Below are 21,292 nucleotides of genomic sequence, written 5' to 3' on the forward strand. Positions count from 1 at the left end.
CTACCAGTGTGACAGTATTTATTTACAGGTCAATTTTGTCGGTAGCGTAATCTTATACACCTGCTAACTTTAACGTTTTTTTTGGCCTAGTAGTAGGCTAGTAAACGTAATTCCTTCTAGGAACGATAGGTCCTAGCTATAGAAACCAGAATAATGATATGGATATGACGCTAAATTAAAATGAGCTTCTTAAATTAATTTGCTGAATTCATATTCATTGATAACTTAGCACTAGTTGTGTAGCTATGTAGCCTACTGTAACGTTGTAGTTAATGTATAGAGCTAGTGTTAGTGCTACCTCCTGGGAAACGGTCTAACGTTAGGCTATTATAACGTTATATGAACTCATCAATTTATTCCTGTCACACTTACCCTAATGTAGAGAGTAATACAACTTATAAAATCCTTGAACTTCCCTGTCAATAAAAGTTATTTGGATCACCTAGCGCTGCAGATGTGTACAGAAGTGAGAAGCGGAAACGATTACATCTGTTTTCCGGTTCGAACGCTGAGCGCTCCGCATAACCCCTATTCCACGGTGCGTTCACACTGCAGACCTTTTTACCGCTCAGCACCGCCGGCATTCCCACAGTGCACCACACTCGGGGGCGTGTCAGACAGATTCATTCAGAGCTGTAGCAGAGCCTGTTTAAGGAGAGCCTGCCCACTCCCTATTAAGCCCCATTGTACCGAATTTTGTTGCAGTTCCACCAGAGTTCCACCGGGAGTGATCGCGGTCGAGTGCAAAATGAATGGGAGTCTATGGAGCTAAACGGCTAAATTTGTCTCTTTCGCCTGATTGTCGTTGATAAATCTCAGATTTTATTATAGTTTTTGCATGTTCAACATGGATTACAGGTCAAAAGTTGAATGAACGAGTACTCATGTCCTTTCGATTTCTTACGGGGTAAGTCGTTGTTGCCCATAACACACTAGCATTCTGCTAACGAATGTTGATTGGTTAGTGAAGGACTGACTACGACCAGAGATCCCGCTTGATGGCATCCGAAGCAGAACCAGAATATCAGAGCATTAGCAACATTAGCAACAACATTAGCAAGCCAAAACTCTTTCTAGCATTTGTATTGACAGGGAGAGCCTAACCTGTCATCTGTGTTGTCGATGCCTCGAGAGTAAAGTGGAAGTAACCAGAGCTTGCCGTTAAGCAGTAGCTCTGGTCGTACGATGTGTATGACCTCAATGCCATTTTCAAAGGCTTTTTAGAACAGAAAGGCGACTTAAAAAAAAATCTAACACCCAGTGGTGTGGTTTTTTTGCCTCCCCTTTCGATTTCAGAATTCAAATTACTAGACAAAAAATTATATCCTAAGAAAAGTGGATTTTGAGGGGTATAGCGCCATAGACCTCCATTCATTCTGCACTCGACCGTTAGCGCCCTCATATGGAACTTAAGTGGAACTGCAACCAGTTCAGAACCCGGAAGTTTCCCGAGAGTGGCAGTTCTCCCTTTATTAGACATTCTCTGGTTCAGCTTTCAGCTTCTCCCGCATTGTATTTTAGCTCTTTATTAGACATTCTCTGGCTGTAGTTCTCTTAAATCACTGTTTTAGTTTGTATAATGTCATGGCAAATGTGCAGACAAAATACAACTTTTACACACAATAAGCAAAAATCAGACACGCATTCTAGAGCTGACATGATCTTATCTACAGCACACAATAGGTTATCTTTTTCCACACTTTTTTTAGGCCGAGTGAAAGATTAAATGCCACCCCCACTCTATGGAACGGGTCTTGTTCCGGCTGGAAAAAAAGATGCATCAGACATAATCGTTGACATGTGTAACCTTTTAATATATTACTCAAAATCTCTGTAAATCAATCGCTAGATTATGACTTGCCACTACACATTCACTGTATGGATAGCGAGTGACTGCCAGCCAGCATTTCAGCGTTGAATGTCAATCGTGTGCCGGGTGAGCTTGCTAGACTATGCAGCTACCACAGAAGAAAGTTACGTAATGTGTAGAAACAGAATTAAAGTACAAAATACAACACACCAGGGACGCCGACAACTTCAGCAAACCTGCGCCAGGCATAATTTTTTTTGTTTATGTCTCTGTAATCGAACATAGACGTATCATACAATACTGGGTATGAAGACACACATACGATGAGTTCCTCTTCCATCTTGAAATTGTCAAACCTAGAAATTTTTACCATGACCAACAGTTCCTACGTTACAAGAAACAAGAAACCAACCCGATTGGCCATCGCTAACGTTTTCACGCTCCTCATTTACATAGAGTTGAGAAAAATCCAACTTTCGCCGCCCCGCTCGCTTTCCCACAATACCTTACGCGAGCGTCGACGCCCCGCTCGCCTTCCCACTATACCCTACGCGGGCGTTAACGCCTGGTTACATTTAAATGAATTGGAAGCCGACGCCCCACTCTGCCCGCCCCGCTGCAGTGTGAACGCACCGTTAAAGGCCATATGGCAGGTTAACCACCACTGTCAATTAATGGGTACACAGGGCTCTCAAGTGTCACGCATTGAGAGTGACAGTCACTCATTTCGGTCTTTAGTCACGCCCTCCCGCCACCCATTGTATTTCTCACCCCGAAAAAAAATATTTATAATATATTTAATATGCCACAGCACCCAACCAAAATTACTCTGGCCGCCCCACTCTCACTATGGAACCGGCAGTCAAGCGCGTCTCCCCTGGAGTTCTGAGTCGAGCCTGCCACTTATCAGCAAATCAAAAAAAAGAAAGGGTCTATACAATAGCCAATCGGAAAATAGCACTATTGTATCAGGGTAAGATTTAATGCAACAATGGAAAAAAAGCATATCCTGTCATTTTCGGGATTCTGCTACGTCTTCCGAAAGTTTTGTTCACCTACAAAGCAAACCGCTGGAGCTCGAGCATTTTGAGCACAGTCATGGTCTCCTGTTTTAATGTTACAACAAATTCACAACTTGTTTGACACAAACAATGACAACTTGACTGCTGTTAAAAAATGTTTCCCAGATAATTAGCATCAGTTTTTCACGAGTCTCTTTAACCAACAGTTTTACAGCCTGTTCACTGACAACACCTGCTCAGAACAAGTAGTTCATAGATGTAGCCGGTTTGTATCGGTGAAACTCACTCGTCAGGTAACTAACAGGCCACCCGCATCATTTGTTTTCTAGCTTTTCGTTGGCGTAGTTGGTAGTGGTGGCGCTTGGGATGTCAGAGGTGGTAGGATCGAACCCAGTGAGGAATGTAATCAGTTCCTTTAACTTTTAATATAATGTCATATTTTATTATTATATCCTGCCCATGGATGCATTAATCGTTGCTGCCTTTCAAAGATGTCAGGTAAAAAGCAATTAATTAATTAATTTTGACCCCCTGACGGGGGTGGGGGGAATGTCACTCTTGCCTGTCTTCAAAACTTGAGAGCCCTGGGTACACAAAGCACTCAAGATATGTATATTATTCAATACATCTAAAAATGGTGTCTCAAAATGGTGTTTAAGACTAGTTTTTGTCATTTTTTGTGTTAGCATTGGCATATTAGCGCAATTCGACGATGACTTCACGTTGGGGAGTCGTGGAGGAGAGTAGCCTCAGTCTAGTAACTATGGCGACTGACCAGGATGAAGAAGAGGTGGCAAGAACCACTAATGTATATGATGGCCCGCAGCTGGCCGTCAAAGCCAAATAAATGGATTGTTCATTGTACCGAGGAGAATGAGTGAACAGTTGAGGAAGTGTCCTCCTGGTGAGTTGCTATCATTTAGCAATGCAGCAACGACCTCTGGAGCTAGTCTACAAATAGCAGTGCACTTATACAATTTATTTTTACTGTCAGTGAATAGCACCGATTGGAAGTCAACATATGCTGACCAGTGCAAGCAGACGTCCCAAGTTGCAGAAACTCATTCCCGGGAGGTCCCCCCCCCCACCCCCGGGACGCAATCCGGACGCATGAAGTACCCCCTCAACCAGCACGTACATTTGCGGGCGTCAGGCAGCCGCTATTGAAATGTGGGAGACTCCCGGACCTTCCGGGAGACTTGGGATGTCTGTGCAAGTAACATGTTAGTTTGTTTGAGTTTAAACTTGTCCAGTGGGGCAAGTAGGCCTACCTACAGTCTCTTCCACTTGCCCTACAAATCCACTTTTCCCAGACGATCATGTCGTTGTAGTTCAGATAAGTAGACTAGTACTAATGGTAAACCTAGCTCTATCTAGATCTAGAAGACATCATGCTAGCTATGGGCTAATTTGCCAGTCCCACCTGTAAAATCCCCCCCAAGATCATCCCAAATTAAATATGTTCCCCGACGTTGTAAACACCTTTCCATTAGATGTCCCACATTTTGATGGTACTAGCAGAGCCCATATTAGACATTCTCTGGTACTAGCCTAGTGTTTTTTCTAATATATATATATATATTTTTTTTTTTGTAATTACTCGAAAAGTACAAAGTATAGAGATCATGGTACACAGGTCAATATACAAGTGTATAAACAACTGAAATAAGAAAAAAAAAATAGATTGCCAGGGGTATTACAAAAGAATATTAAAAGAGGTCCATATAGGCTATTAAACGTTCTTGAGGCCTTTTTGTTGTGTGTTTTTTCGAATCAATTTCAATGGTCTCCCCAACGTGACGTCATGCAATGCATTGTGCGGAAAAGAAAAATTATTGCAAAAAGTAGCTACTTTTTCGTATTATATTGCGTTTTGTGACACCCAACAACATCAAATACAATGGATAACAGTTTAAATGTTTAATACCAACAAGCAAATAGCGCAAATTTGTTGGAAAAATGTACCTGCCATATGGACTTTAAAGGGGTGACACCGGGAGTTGTAGGAGCGTCAGAGAATGTCTAATATAGAGAGAACTGCCACCAGAGAATGTGTACTATAGGGAGAACCATAGACATAATTAAGAGTCTGATACTTTTGTAACTATAAGAGACAATCCAGAACCTGGCAGTTTGCCTACATGAAGTGTAGAAATCTCGATGATGCTGCCCTTACATTCCTGCATCATGCACTCCCATCTGGAAAAACTAAAAGCAAATGCTAGGCTTGTGTTTTGTGGAATATCTGTAGTGCCTTTACAGTAACAAAATGTAACCATATCTGTTGGGAATACAACCACTAAACTGGATGTGTCTGACACCACAAAGTTCTGGAAAAGTGAAGTTCTATTGTATTCTATTTGCTATGGCTTTTGCAGTCACTCAAACTCAACCACAAATGTGTAATGTTAGAGAAGCAAAACGGTTGACTCTCAGGGCAGATTCAAGATATACATTGTTTATTTTGAATAATTGTCAAACAATGACAATCACCCCTCCATATCACTCCATTTCCTCCATATCACTCCATCTAGACCTCCATACAACTTCATCCTTCAATGAGAGATAGAAGCAAGAAAAACAAATAAAAAAAACATTATGGATATTTGAATTTTCCTGACCTTTCAATATTCAAACCCCATATTGTGATGTCGGTAACAGTATTACTTACTAGTTGCATGGTCTCCCTTCAGTGCGCAATTGTTTAGATATCCCCCTATCAAACTCCTCCACTTCACTGAAATAGTACAGACAATATTACTTTTAGGTAGGCATAAATATCAGTTACCCTAACAAAGTAGTGTACATTAATTAGCATTACTTAAATGGTTGATAATAAAGGTATTAATAGTAGATTATAAAGTTGTATGGCATTGTGCAGAAAATGTATTACATTCTCTACTTACCTCCGATGATAAACTGGTCCAGAGATGAAGACCTTTTCTGCATCCTGCAGGGACAGATTCCTCAGCATACTCAAACCATATGATGGCCTATAAAAATTATATGGTTAATTTTTAAGACAGTAGGCTGCAGATTTCGTTTAGCTGATAGATCGAATCCACTTACTTTTAACCTATAATTTTCTTTGCTGGCTTTATCATGAGACACCTACAGTAGTTGGGCTTGCCAAAATCGCACTATGGTTTCAATAAAATAAAACAAATAGTCTAAAAGTTCGTATTTTATAAAATTATCATAAGTGAACAGATCATTGTACCAGAATTATTTAGAATGTGTAGCTAACTTAAATATGTTGAAAAAAACTTGATTTACATAAGGTACTGTATGTCGCGCTACTGTTACATTAAACAAATACTGTAAACAGAGTAACAATTTACAGTTTGTTTTTAAAAGCTATGTGTGTAGAGCTAGCTAGCTAGTGCTATAACTACTGAATGTTAGCTGTAGCTAATCAAAAATGATTTCGACAGCAAAGTTGAAGTTAACTAGCTAACGTTGTCCAATTCAAGACACCAGGGGTGCGTTTCCCGATAACGATGGATCGTAGCTGATACGAGGGTTCTCTACAATGAAAATAACGATCCATCGTTATTTCTTACGTGCGTTTCCCGAACATGCTTGTAAGGAGAACCATTGTACGTGTCTCTTAAAAGCCGATATATGCTTCTGCGTTTTTCGAAAAACGGACACATGGGAACGCCCTCGTCTCCGTGGAACGCCCTCTACAAGCTCCGTCAGCCCTCGTAAAGCCTCGGAGAGCTTGACGTGCACCTCCTTAATTTTGTAACTCTCCCTCGTAGCTACGGAGAGCTACGGAGAGCTACGGAGAGCTACGGAGAGCCACGGAGAGCTACGGAGACCCCCTTGGCTGTGATTGGTCAGTATTAAGTACCGCTTGCGTCAGGGGTAGGGGCGGGATTGCCGTGATAGCAGGACGAACAGAATCCTTTGACCGCCAATGCTTGTAAAGTTTTTACAATTCATATTTCAGCTAAACGGTACATGTAAATCAGAATCTGAATTAAAATGTGATGAGAAATGGGCAGTGTAGTCGCTGAAAATGTGCGTATTTTATTAAACGGCTAATTTGTATTTGTATTTTATTAAACGGCTAATTTGTAAATTTGCTCCGACTTTTCGGTAACCTAGATAAATAAACACTCAACGACGTCTAAACAAAACACCGTTGCACCACCTACTCTTCTGGCGGTGAATTGTTTTCAGCACCCACAGCCTACGGAGAACCATAAACGCAGTGTATCCGTTCGTATCCATGCGTATCCGTGCGCCCGCCCATCCGTAAACGGAGACGCAGAAGCATATTTCGGCCTTAAGTTGCACTTAACAAGACGCTGTCCGTTGTACTGAAATGTGATTCTTCTTACGCAACTTTAAGACTTTAAAATTAAAACGTTAACCAAAATATTTGACGAATTACGGTACACAAAAAAATATTTTCTGCTGTACAGAAAACTTTACATTTATTATAGGCTACTTATTTGAGTACTTTTCAATGTACATTGTATGATGCTACATGAAGGTAAAGACAATAAGGTGAACGTGCAAACATGCTGCATCTGAGTTTTACACCGGTGTTAGGACCTTACAATCAGCGACACAGGATGCTAAATACCAATAGGAGGTCTTGGAAATTAAGTGGGCTCGTCTCCAAATTGAGGTGAGGAAGCTTTTGTTTGAAGAGATGAAGTTCACAAGGCCCTCCATTTCTGTGCCTATTCTTCTGCCCAATCAACAAGGTAGTGTCAAATTTAGGTTACCTTATAGCCTTAAGCATACAATTTGTTGAATTGTGTATTGTATCATATATTCAGTGTTCCTGTCCAATCCTTACATGTGTTTTCACCTTATAGATCCATGTGAGGAGCAGGGAGAACAAACTCCCATAAAACAACTATTTCTCAAATTACGCTAAAAACACTAGAAGCATGGAATGAATTAGCTGGTCTCTCAATGCAATTGACACCATCTTCTCAAGAGAAGCTCGGGTTCGGGGGAACCCAACTGTCCTGACGGGACGTTTGCATCTGGCTACACGATGGACGCATGGGTAAATTGGCGTGTCGTGTGTCTAGCTGCGCTTTCCGTGGAGGACGTTGAAGACATCTTTATATTCGGAACCGTGATTACAGGCTTTCTGCTGTTTGGATTAGGCGGTTGGTTTGTATATCGAAAAGTCAAAGAAACGGCTGTGGCCATCAAAAGCCTCGTTAGGCTGGCCGACCTGATTGAATCGGTGGGTAGAGCCGCTGGAGCTCTGACTGTGAACTTACAGCGGAATATGGATTACAACAGGGATAAGTTTGCGGCTCTGCAAAGGAGGATCGAGGAGCTGGAGACCTTCCTGAAGGGTGGTCGTGAAAATTGAGTCGCGGCTACTCGTCTAAACAACTACATCAATCTTATCTACTTTCGGCCCCGTAACCAGCACAGGCCTTGGCCAAGGCCGTTGCTGGAAAACAACTCCCCTGGAAAGCGCTGAAGCGAGACTATCTTGCTTTTCCCTTCCCCCTCCCCCACCAACATCTGTGGCTTGGTCTCTACCCAGGTCATGACCAAGGATGTCTCCTTGCCAACACAATCTGCATAGGGAGACTCGGACTGATTGTGGCCTAGGTCGAGGGCGCCAACCCAGACCTACTCACACATTAACTTTCACCTACTACAGATACCATCACCCCCCCACCCCCATCCAACGCTTTCGACTGCTTGTTTCCCCTGGGTGGCTGGCGGGTCTGTGTCCAGCGCCTTGTGGCTGCAGGTCCAGATGCTGCTTGTCTACCCCCCCCCCATTCCCGTTGCAAGTGTTTGTAATGTTGTGTTGTAAATGTTTGTGGGCTTATGTGCTGAGGTTTTTGCCTGTTCCCACACTGTACTCCTCTAGGAGCATTGTATGGTGTTGCCTTTTTCTCTCCTCCTCTCTCCTCATGTTATGCTTTGCTGTAATCTTTCTAGTGGGCGCCTCTAATGGCTGCCTAGGTAGGCTCTCCTGCCAAAGTAAATTCCGTGTCTGTGCAAACTTTCATGGCCAATAAACATCAATTCAATTCAATTCAAATTACTTGTGCCTTGGTTTTTAACGCTTCTTGGTACTCCACTTTCCATAGGCATATATATATGAGTCCTATATTTACTACATGATTGAACTACAAGGTTAAAAACCATGCATATAAATGGTATCACACATGGCATGTCCCAGCTAGCAGCCTAAACAATTCAATGTACAAATACAAGCATCTCAATCCAACATATTTACTGTCTTATTTTCTAGTGCTGACTATATCTACAATCTTGCATAGGCCAACAGCTTCCCAAGACCATGTTTGCAATCTCATAATTCTCGCATATTGGCAACAAATGACATTGTGACAACTGACAAACACATAAGTAATGAATACCCCATGTCTTCAACATGGAATCATTGTTTCTGACATGAATAATCAACTCTACTTTAATTGATGGTTGATCAATTATACATTATGAGTGTAAGATATGTCAAATGACATCATGATATTATGATGCCCCTGAACCACATAGAAGCAGACCTGCAGAGGCTAACAAGGAGGTCCTTTGCACTGACCCCTGCAACCCAACTACTGGCAGTGTTAAGGTTCTATGCCACTGGCAGTTTTCTGGAGGTTATTGTAGATGGACATAGGCTCTCAAGGCCTCAGTTTCAAGATGTGTGCAGGCTGTCACAACTGCATTACTTAGCCACATCCCAGACCACATCCAATTCCCCACAACCAGAGGGGACAAGTCTGCGGTGCAGGACTTATACTACCTTCAATGGCTTTTATGATTTTTGTATTTGTAGTAGTTTTCACTCCCTCCTGGCCCCTTCACCCTGTGTGACTTCCCAGTCAACCCTGTGAAGTCTTTCCATTTCCTGGGCGCCACCATCTCCTAACATCAGGCTCGGCTCTGCCACCAGCCTCTTTATCCACCGGGCTTGGCGTGCTACCAGCCCTATAATTCTAATAAACATCTTCAATGTTCAATTGTTGTTGTGTTATTGTACTGGTAAAAGCATTACGTTAATGCATTTCTAGTTACTATTCCACATTACAACAGCCATATTTCAATTTTATAGTATTTTGAATAAGTCTGACATCGTTTTTTAAATACCATCATTGCATGAGCCAAACCCAACAAATATTTTTTTTTTGTGTAACCTAAATTTCCTTGAGAATAAACCGGATTCTGATATTTTTCGGCAGTTAAACTTGTATGGTTCACTAAGAAATATCCCAGTTCCAGCGTAACTGGTGTAAAAAGAGGACCAAAATAATCTTATTTTCCATCGGAAGTAACTTTCAGCATGAGTTTAATGTAGTTTTCATGGTCGGCCTACGTGTGTCTCCACTGAGTCTCTGTGCTACGATGCACTTAGCGATCTACGACTGGTCTGGAGCCCTCGTTAATCTACAACGATTTTCAGGTCCCTCCTTAGCTACGATGGTTTCGGGAAACGGCCCGTACAACTAAGATTCATCGTACGATGGACTCTACGATCAATTTAGGCTTACGATGATTTTGGGAAACGCAGCCCAGAATAGTTTTATACAAAACCATACGCGATTCACATTAGCTACTTACACTCTGATTCTAGTCCATCTTGTTCTGAGCCGTAGGCTAATCCTACAATATTCACTACTGCAGGAAAATATTATCTTGTTCCGGTCCATGTTTATTCCATTCGCTACGTGGCGTAAACGATGGATAAAACGAGGGTCCTAGAACTGCGGTCCTGAAACTGCAGCTCTCCGGGCTCTCCGGGCTCTCCGGGCTCTCCGGGCTCTCCGGGCTCTCCGGGCTCTCCGGCTTTGCAGGTACCCCCTACTCGAGAACTGCCACTCTCGAGAGACTTCCGGGTTCTGAACTGGTTGCAGTTCCACTCAAGTTCCATATGAGGGCGCTACGGTCGAGTGCAGAATGAATGGAGGTCTATGGATTGAAAATGTCATTGACGTCATACACATTGTACGACCAGAGCAAGCCCCCACCCCCCACCCCTCGCCCCTCGGCTTGAGGCAACGGCCCCGGTGGATGTAGGTGGTATTGCATTTCCGATTTGCTACCCGACTTGTCCGGTCGTTTTTATTCTATTAACTCCAGTCAACATATCTAAAACTATCTCCCCCAATCATTTTTGTTTGATTCTCGAACCTGGCTCATACTTTTTCATAGAATAATTTTTTCTAGACGGGCACAAAAGGGAGTATCAGCAAAACGCTGAATTACCTGAGCTAAATGAGAACAAAAGGACTTGATAATCTACAGCTGCAGCAAATTCGAAAGTGTTAAATCAACACTCGCAGTGCTAAAATTAACACTTTTTAGGGGTTTATATAGGTCCACACTAAATAGAGTTAAACCAACACTTTAAATAGTGTTACTTTTTTAACACTTGCTTAGTGTAAAAACAACACTAAGTGTTTACCATTAACACCATTAGTGTTTCACCCCCTCATTTAAACCAAGTGAGTGTTGAAATTACACTAGGTGTGTTAATATCCCAACACCAAGAGATTTATTTCAACACTTATAGTGCTCATACAAACCCTGATTAAGGTAATTAAGTGTAATTGGTATTTTGCCTAAAAATACATGTGTGCAATGTGCATTCAATTAAATAAGTCAAAACACTGTTTGAAATTTTATTTTCAACAACAGTTGAAACAATTACACAAAGGAAGGTATAATATACTTCCCATCATCTGACCCATATGTACATTGCAGATCAAAAGGCCTGTAGAACTTCAAGCTGTTGGCTTTTACAAGTTCACCCAACTCACAGCATCTCTCTACTTTAAATGCATGATGATGTTCTGAAAAATGTTCTGTGAAAAGTTTGTCGACAATAAAATACACAGTGCTGTCAATGAAGAGTATTTTTCGAATCTGACTGAAAACAGGAATTTCATTCTCAATTTCATTGCATACAATGAGGTCTGGTCTATATTCTGTCCCATCAAGTTTAACCCAGCTCATGGAAAGCATGCTTGTTTGTGTTGGATTATGTTGCATTCCTGCCAACTTGTCACCATCTTCAACATCATTCCAGCAAAATGTTTTCATTGGTCCACACTCAACTTGACTGAATGGTGTCGTTTCCCAAAGATAGCCAATTGACATCTGATGACTTTTTGCCAGAGATTTGGTGATGTTTTTGAAATTCTTTAGTGTATTTTTAAAAACTTTATGCTTAGCCTCGAACCTCATGCTCCACATGTGGACTAACGGTCCAATTTTGCGAATACAGGCTGGATAATGCACCATAAAATGGTGTTTGGGCAGCAACTTTTTTTGTGGATACAACTCTTTAAATAACTCATGGTGCTCAATTATTAAATGCTTCAGGAGGACAGTCATGCCTTTAGAAATACAAGGGGAAAACACCAGATTTAGAATTTGAAGTAAGAGAAGGAGCAAATGCCAATTTTTATCACCTATCCCTTCGATATCACCAAACAGCAACGGAATGTTTCTGACAAGACAGAGTGACTGGATAGAATTGAGCCCTATGCTATTTCCACTGTGCTCTAGATTAACCTTTGTGGGACAATTTTTTCTCTCCAAATATCCATAATCATACGAATATATTCTGGAGAGCAATTCACTGCGTGTAACAAAATGTTCTGAAAGATACTCAAACAGTAGTTTCATTTAAAATTGTACAACTCCTTCTAGGAGATCATGCATCACATCTAGAGAGTAGTTGTGGCACATATGAAAATACTGGAGACTATTGAGTGTCGAGTTTCTTTTGAGGCCATGTGTTGACTTGAGTTGAGGGTCAGATTCTAACTCGCTGCAGTGCTGTTCATGAATTGAACGATCACGCAAAATAACTTTAACATCATCCTCACTGTAAACCAACTGGATATCAGCCTTTTCAGTTAAACATAGATGACAGGAGTAATGTCCACTAAATGATTCTGTGAACCCAAGTATTGAGTGCATCCCCAAGTTGTCTCCAATTACTTGGCATATTGTGCCATAAACTCTACTCGTTGATATGGGTAGTTCAATTCCATCTGTCTCTAGGATCTTTATGTCACGGATCAACGGTTCCAGGATGGGGTCAAATCCATACTTTTTTACATCTTGCGCATGAAATAAAGCAATCAAATGGATATTCATCAGTCTTGAATTAAATTTGGGAGGTAGATTTCGGAGCACAAAATAAAGAGCACCAACCTTGTGTACTCCACGTTTTGAACCAAGAGGGTTTGCGGTTTCAAAGTCATCGTAGTACACCTGAATTTGTAAAGCACTGGGATGTTTAGAAAATAATGGATGACTCTGGAAGTAACTTCCATCACAAAAGTCCTCAAAATGTGATTTCTGCCTTCCTGTTAATTCTGTCAGCAGAGTACATACATTTACATTTCGACACATACATTTTAAAGTTTCCAAAATTGGGACATACACATATGTATCTTTTACTGGGACCTGATCATAACATCCAGTTTTTTTGTTTCTCCTCATATCATATCTCATGCCAAGCACAATTTCAACTGGTTCCACAACACCCCATTTGTCATTGAAATAATTAGTTATTTTTGTTTTGGTGTTAAACATGGAAAAGGGACTCTCAAAATGAGCTAAACTTTCTTCGACAGCTGATCTGACAGGGTTATTAGAAGGAATGACAGAAATCACATCTTGACGAGTTTGGGTATGCATTTCCGTAGTGAGGTCCTCAAGGTCTGAAACAACTGATGATACTAAGCTATTGGCTACTCCACTGCATTGTAATTTGGCTACAATTGAGGCACATATATCTGCCGTCTCTCTCCTGGAAAAGCTGTCATTCTCAGTGAGAGCAACTTGGGGATCACTTTCTCCAACAAACAAAGAACCTGGCTGATCATTATAAACATTGAGATGACTGTTCACCTGATGACAAATCAAAAGCAGGACTGCCATCAGCATGAAAACGTTTCAAATGCTTTCGAAACCCAGAATATGAGCAAAACTGTCGACTACAGCCACTCTGCGCACACAACAACTTAAACTTAAGCGAAGGATAGAAACTGTGTGCGACTCTTAAATGAGCTATCAATGAGTGGCTGTTTGCATGCAAACTTTTACAGAGGAAACACTAACATTTAAACTAATTTAAAAGCTTTGCACGCAGTTCCCTTACTCTGGGAGACTCACTTGAAAGACCAACGTCTATGTTGTAAACTGTGGTCTGCAGGAAGGTAAAGAAGTTGACCAGTGCTTCCTCGTAGGACAAGTTGAAGACATAGTGAACTTTGAAAAGTTCATCAAAGGCACTTAAGGAGCTGCTTCCAGAGCAAGGGATAAGGCGCTTGTCCACAACAACATAAAAGTGGTCGATCCTGCCTTTGATCCTTCCTGATCCCAGTAGAAATGGCTGGTGGCCCTCCCTCCCACTGAGATGGCCTTCAATACTGTTGCAGGACTGAAAAAAATAGATTAAACAAAACAGGAAAAAAACGAATTACAATGTGAAATGATACATGCATTAAACCTGCTCCTGTTAACTTCCTCACATTCAAATGAACTAAAATATAATTAATCAATAAAATATATGACACACCTTAACCCATTATGTGCCTGACAAACCCAGTTGCTTTGTGTATTAAAATGAAAGGATAACCATTAAAGGAACCCCCCCACCACCAGATTTTTTTGCTGATTCACCCTCAGCCAAACCAAGCTATGTGACTGACTTGCTTCATTAGAACAAAGAGTTGTACATGGAAATTCGAGAGCTGTAGGTCAATATAATGCAAGCAATCAGTTAGAAATTCTAAAAGGTACATTTAAACAGTCACAGGCCAGCAATTTTCAATCCTGGTCGTAACCCACGGCTCTGCACATGTTGAATGTCTCACTTATTCAACTAACCCGTTTCAGATCTTCGGCTCATTAGGTAAGACCTACATGAACTAGACTGAAGGGTTAGTTCACTTAAATGAAAATGATGTCATTTACACACAGTTTGTTTCAAACCTGTATACATTTCTTTGTACTGCTGAACACAAAGGAAGATATTTTGAAGAGAGTTTGTAAACAGGCCACTTTGGGCAGCCATTGACTTCCACAATAGGAAAAGAAAAGTAGAATGACAGTCACTGGCTGCCTAAAGCAGCTAGTTTACAAAAATTCTTCAAAATATATGTTCAGCAGTAGAAAAATGTATACAGGTTTGGAACAACCTGAGGGTGACATTTTTGCGTGAGCCATCCTATCCTTATGCGTGTCAGGTCAGAGGGAAAATGTGCAGAGGCTTCAGTCCCAAGGACAATTAATGAAAACCACTGCATTTTAGGGTTTATAACCCAAATATTTGCAACAGCATTGTGAGTTTTACCTTATGAAAATTCACAAGTCTGTCAACAGCCTCTGTTGGACTGATCTTGGTCTTCTTCCTCCCTGGAGGAGGAGGCAGGAGATGCAACAGCAGCAGGACAGATGACATGTCACTGTCCCAATCTGAATGAGTAGATGGGGGAGATAAATAAAAAAATAAAAAAGACTTAGTGCTCACAAAAGCAAGAAACCAAAGCAAATATTAAATTATAACATCCTCACAAATCATGCCAACCATTTTCCGATCCTTGTCCACCAGCTGCATTGAGAAGACACCGAATTTCTGCCGTTGAAGTAAGAGACTTGGCTTCATTGATGATCTTTTGCTTGAATGCAGTCTCCCACCTCTTAAGAAACTTGTTGGATGTTTCAGCATTGAACAGCAGAGCAAAGTCCTGATTTATCTGATGATAAAGCATTTTAACAAGATTTCTAAGAGGTTACTTGGGACTTTTTTTAATCCTTTACCACTTCAATGGATAGTGTGCATGTTGATAGACTTTAAAAGAATTCAAGTAAACACACATTCATGATTTCTCAGTCTATCACTATGTCTGAAAGGCATGTACGAGCCAGAGTGATAAATATATGAACAAATTACTCAAAGTAGCAATTATGTTAGAGTAACCAAAAGCAGACATAACTAAAATACACTTAAACAATCTTTGAAAAGTGGAATAAAAGTTTTATTTACCAATCCTTTTACATCCAAATATCTTGGGAACACATCAAGGACGTCAGCTGATCGGTCAGGATTATGGACAAATTCTTGTCGATGCTTAAAAGTTTCCTTCATCTTCTGCATTACTTCAGTTTCATCAGCTGTGTGGACAAGGAAAGAAATTGCCTCTCTGCATGCATCTCCTTCAAGTTGTTGGACATCATCTATCCTCCTTCGTCGACTTGGTCCTCCACTTTCAGTCATCTCTAAGCGAACACGTTTTGGGTTTTTCCTCGACAACGTTTTAAGGCGCCAGGAGATGAACCCTGTTCCCTTTTCCGGATCGTAGAAATGCTCCTGTCAAAAAAGACAAGAGAACAATGTAAAATGTGAACAAATTGTCATTATGTTGCATAACATTTATAATAGAAACTTCTATTACATGCCACAAAAAAGGAGCATATAACACACACAGTAGATTATGTCTCAAGTACATCAATACAAACGATTCTTACATAGCCCTTTGCTGAAAATGGGTCTTTCAGGCTAGGAAAGAGAGAAATAATGCCCAAAGCATAGGTTTCCCGCTGTTTGCGGGTGGGGATCCTCCTGCAATGTAATTTTTTTTATTTATTATATATATATACATATAGTTAATGGTCAACAGTCTTGTTTTCTACATCGACAGCTGTGTGTTTTTATTGCATCTGTGCTTTAAAGTCTTACCCATGAATTTCTGTCATGTGACTGACAACAATATTAACAAGCTGACGTCTGGTGCTGTGCTTTAAAGTTTTTGCTGTCTGGTATTCTTCAAGCACTTCCTCACCACCTGATTTTTTTTCCAGTGCATCTTGGACAGTCTGATTAAACATAGCCCACAATACAGGGGAACACATGAAGACTAATGAAATGGTGAAATTATAGGGAAAAGTTAACCATAAGGAAAAACATGCATACATACCCGTTTTGCCTTTTCAGCGTCTATGCTGCCCATTGCCGTTTGATTTTCCACTGCACTCTGGGTCTCGTCATGGTCAGTTGAAGAGAGTGAAAGTGTGTCAGTGCATGTGCTGGGGGTTGAGGTTCTTGTAGGTGAAAACTCTTGACAGAAAAAAGCAAAACATAATTTTAATGTTTTCTCTAAAGGCATTAAATCCAAAAACAAAAATCAGAATGTTCTGAAGCAATCATTTTCCATCACAAATAAAAATGAAAGGGTTAGTTCAACAAAAAATTTAAAATGTCATTAATTACTCACACACATTACTTAATACCTCCGTTCAGCTTCGGAAAGGCAGATTAAGATATTTCTGATGGAATCAGAGCTTTCTGAACCATCCATAGGCAGCTACATCATTGCAACTTTCAAGGCCCAGTGCTGTGCTGCCCTTTACTAATTAGATGGTGTAGACTTACCCTCAAACAAACCAGCAATATTTTCCGGAGATCTTACAGTAAGGCATAAATGTGGACTGCATTCGATCAATTCATGGAAGATGTCCTCTTCCACATTGGTGTCGGTGTCATCAAAGACTTGGAGAGCTGCAGTTATGGCTAAGCCAAATTTGCCCTTAACTGAAAAGTAATGTTAAGAGCATAAAACAAATATTAATAAGTTTTGTTAGTCATTATGCACTAAGAATAAACAGCAGCCTACTTTTGTTAATGGCACTTGTTAATGTTCATTAAAAAAGTGTACATTTTCTAATACATCATAAAAATCAAAAATTGTAGGCTTATCTGTAAACATAAATGCACTATGAACTAAAAAAAAAAGGTTATTTCTTTTGTAACTAATACTTAAGTTAGTTAATGGTAAAGAAACACATGAAATTCTATGCTTTTTGGCGTAAACATCATACCCAAATTAAGTGGTACAGCTCCCATATACTTTGACACTAGGGTGTTCCTGACATCATTGGAAAGGTAACACTAAATGTTTTTCACACAAGTGTCAGGGTGAGTCTAGGACTTACTGACAGAGAAACAGAGGCTAGAATGTCTAGAATAACTCTATAACAGTTGTATGCCAGCTAAAAACCATATTATGCTTTGTGAGTGGGCTTAGTTTAATCATGAGAGTCGGAGCTTTCATTTGATGTGTCGGATGAGCATATATTTAGAAGATTTAATGCTTTAAAGTAAAAAAAAAAATGTTTATAAGTGGAGGTAAAATCAACGTTACAGGGGACAAAGTGTGCCGTACTCGGTACAGTGATTCTTAACGTTTCAACAAATTAGACCATATTGTTAAGTGTTAACATACACAAGCCTTGTGTACTTGAGTTGGCGTATACTTCAAGCATATTTATATATGACCAAGTACATTTCTAAGCTTCTTACCTTCATTGAGAAAATCTTGGAACGTTGAATCGCTGAGATATTTCACAAATTTCTTTACACCTTGATACTGAACTTTAACCAGCATGATGAAAGCTGTTGGTCAAGAAAAGAAAAAAAACTGATTATGACGTTGTTTGTCACGACGTGAGGTGGGGTTGGACCCAAATGCAGGGGAGTACCGAGGCATAGCGAGGAACACAGGTTTAATTCTCAAAACAGGAAACAGACAGGGTAAACGCAGTGACAAAGGGTAATGCTAAGACAAAGACTGGACACAAAGCAGGAACCTAAATACACAGAAACAAACAAGACACAGGTGAACACAATGAAACTAACGACAACTGAACGAGACAGGTGACGACAATGACAGGGAAACACTAGGCCAGGGCAAAACCAAAAACAATAGGGGGGCACGGCTGTGGCCGTGACAGTTGTTAATAGTAAAGAAGTTCCCGTGAACACCCCACAAATGTTACATTAAAGTGAAATTAGAGCAAATTAATTTGTATCTACTATAATGGAATTGTAGTAGCCTACATATTGAAGATGAAGTATACACGTGGTCTCATGTGATGAGCACATGATAACTTAACACTAAGTCATACTGGCAGAGAGTTCAGCTAAACGCTTCTTGCTTGATTAATGGATAAATGATCTCCGCTGCCTTTTACATTGCAGAGAAGTGTAATCGCTGTAGGTATAGACTATGCTATGCTTGTAAAATATTGACCATCAGAAGCTGCGCGTTTTAGGTACACGTAAAAATAAATAAAGTTTTGCGCGTTACTGCTGCTCACTTAAAACGTCAAATAACGTTCAGTTATACTAAAATATTGTATTGAACGCCTTATTTTAGCAGCACAAATAACGTGAGCACCGAGAAGGGAGTGTGGATGCTGTTTGCCTCAGTTAGCTTCACACATGTGATCGTTCGAAAGCGGGCCCCACAGAGTACCGTCACACATGTGTGACTCTGAACATTCCAACCGACTATTTAACATACATATAACAGACAGTAACTATGACAAACGCTATATTATGGATTTAAAATTTACAATTAGGAGGCTAACAAGCAGCACTAGCAGGTGGTAGCATAGCTACGAGTAGAATGCTAGGTAACGGAACCTAACTAAAGCTAGCTAGCTTCCGTTTTGCAAAAATAACTCACTCTGGTGGAAGCGTCGGAAATATTTAGAACTCACTCATTAACAGGTTAAACAGTTAACATGAAGCTAAATCACATACTTTATCCTATTATCTATCACAGATTCTAAGATACAAGAAAAGTTCAAAACTGCTAGCTAAAATAAACTATGCAACTCTTACCTCAGTTTGCCTGAAATAGCAAATTGGCCTCAAGATCCTATCGATGGTATGTCGTCGTACATGAAAGGAAATAAAGTTAGCACACGGACAATGTTGAGAAACGTACTACTAATAGTATTCTGAATTGTGAGAAACGTAAATGAAACATGAAAATTGGTAAAAACTTAAGTGGTTATCAAATATACCTGTTTGAACTCTCCTCTGCTCGTGGTCGCGTCCGCCATTAATCAAAAAGGAAATGATGTGCAAGAACCGGAAATTAGATCAACTCATCACCAGTGTCAATTATGTAAACTCGCTGTAATTACGCTGACTCCGACCACTGATTCATTCTGCAAGTGTTGATGCCATTCAAATCAACACCAGAATCAACACTTTTTAACTCTGAAAAATTAACACCAGAAAAACAACTCAAAACTACACTGGATATTTTGCTGTGTGCCTGCCTTTATTGTAACAAGTTTTACAAATGGTTGCACAAACATGACGGTTGTTTGTAGAGTTAATTTCAGTTATTTTAAAGCAGATGTAACCATTTTGTAATGAACGCTATTATGCTCATGGCATGACAAACGTAAATATAGCCTAATATAATTAGTTATAATATCGTGGCATGTTACGGCGTCATTATATAATGTTGACATGTTATTCTGAGGCAAAGACAAAAATGAAACATAGCTGCAAGCAGCGATGCGGGTTCCTCCGCAAAATGGCAAAATATTATAAAAATGTGCATTGTAGAAGGTCAAGAGTTGGACAACAAGAAAGCAAAACTACTTAATGTTGGGACAACTACAATAGGCTGAATGGGGATATGAACTCATGAGCATAAGGTTACAAGTCAGTCTCTCTATCCTCTCTGCTACACACCAACTGTTGAGATTGTATGAATAGAAAGGGCTGAGTATTAGCTTTGGTCAGCTTTGGGACAAAGGTTAAGAAGCGGTTGACTTTTCAAAGTGGAATTGCATGAAATTGCGCATGGTATTTCATAATGATGTCATCCTGTTTAACTAAACAGATATTCAAATTTAAGACAGGCTAAAAGACTGTGGCTGGATTCAAACCTGCAACCTTATACTTTGCAGGTCACTGTCCCAGTCCATTGAGCTATTCTCAGTGTTGAATAATGGCAAGTTCAGTTACTGAATAAAAAAGTACGCTGTTTCTTCTGTGGTAAGAGCTGTTAGATTCAGCTAAAGTTTAAACTACTCAAATTCAATCATATTTTGACATGCCAACGTGAAATTGTTGATGGTAATTCAGAGTAATGTCATCTTGAACCCAATAAGGTTTGAAAACCATCAGTCAAAATGATATTTGAATAATTGACACAAAGATATTGAGGCAATGTGAACATTTACATAAATACACCCCTTTCAGACATTTTGTATTACATTTCTCATTCCATTTCACCCTATATAAAAATACACCTGCCCGCACACTATCCGAATCCATGTCGTTTACCTCCCTCCCAGTACAAGACACGCCAAAGCAGAAATGCTGTTGCGGACGCATGAAGTTTAGACGTCGATCAAAAATTGCCTCCCACAATCAAAACACATTGCTCGTAATGCGAATGTGTGTAATGCGAAAGGATAACACAAAAATGGAATTGCTGTCTTAAATTATATTTTTTATTACACAATGGTGGAGCAGAAACTAGCAATTCCATGAATCCCATGGAAACAAAGGCAAATGTGTGGGATGTACTGATGTGGAGCACAAATCATCCAAGAAGCAGTACTTCTCTTGAGTGGTTTTTATTCAGATGACTGATCATTGGATTCAGGT

General features: G+C 40.1%; 1 protein-coding gene across 1 annotated transcript; it reads right to left on the reverse strand.

The window, feature by feature from the left end:
• Positions 1 to 13,918: 13,918 nt before the first annotated feature.
• LOC124484374 lies at positions 13,919 to 19,720 on the reverse strand. The gene is made up of 11 exons (XM_047045274.1): positions 19,684 to 19,720; positions 19,499 to 19,535; positions 18,173 to 18,265; positions 17,246 to 17,404; positions 16,791 to 16,930; positions 16,553 to 16,689; positions 16,342 to 16,435; positions 15,860 to 16,183; positions 15,401 to 15,569; positions 15,167 to 15,288; positions 13,919 to 14,251 (listed from the first exon to the last, which is right to left on the reverse strand). The coding sequence occupies exons 3-11, from the start codon at positions 18,255 to 18,257 to the stop codon at positions 13,937 to 13,939; spliced, it is 1,545 nt and encodes a 514-aa protein (XP_046901230.1). The 5' UTR covers positions 18,258 to 18,265; positions 19,499 to 19,535; positions 19,684 to 19,720; the 3' UTR covers positions 13,919 to 13,936.
• Between the last annotated feature and the right edge of the window lie 1,572 nt (positions 19,721 to 21,292).

Source organism: Hypomesus transpacificus, chromosome 22 (assembly GCF_021917145.1).
Source record: "Hypomesus transpacificus isolate Combined female chromosome 22, fHypTra1, whole genome shotgun sequence".
Classification (NCBI taxonomy): domain Eukaryota; kingdom Metazoa; phylum Chordata; class Actinopteri; order Osmeriformes; family Osmeridae; genus Hypomesus; species Hypomesus transpacificus.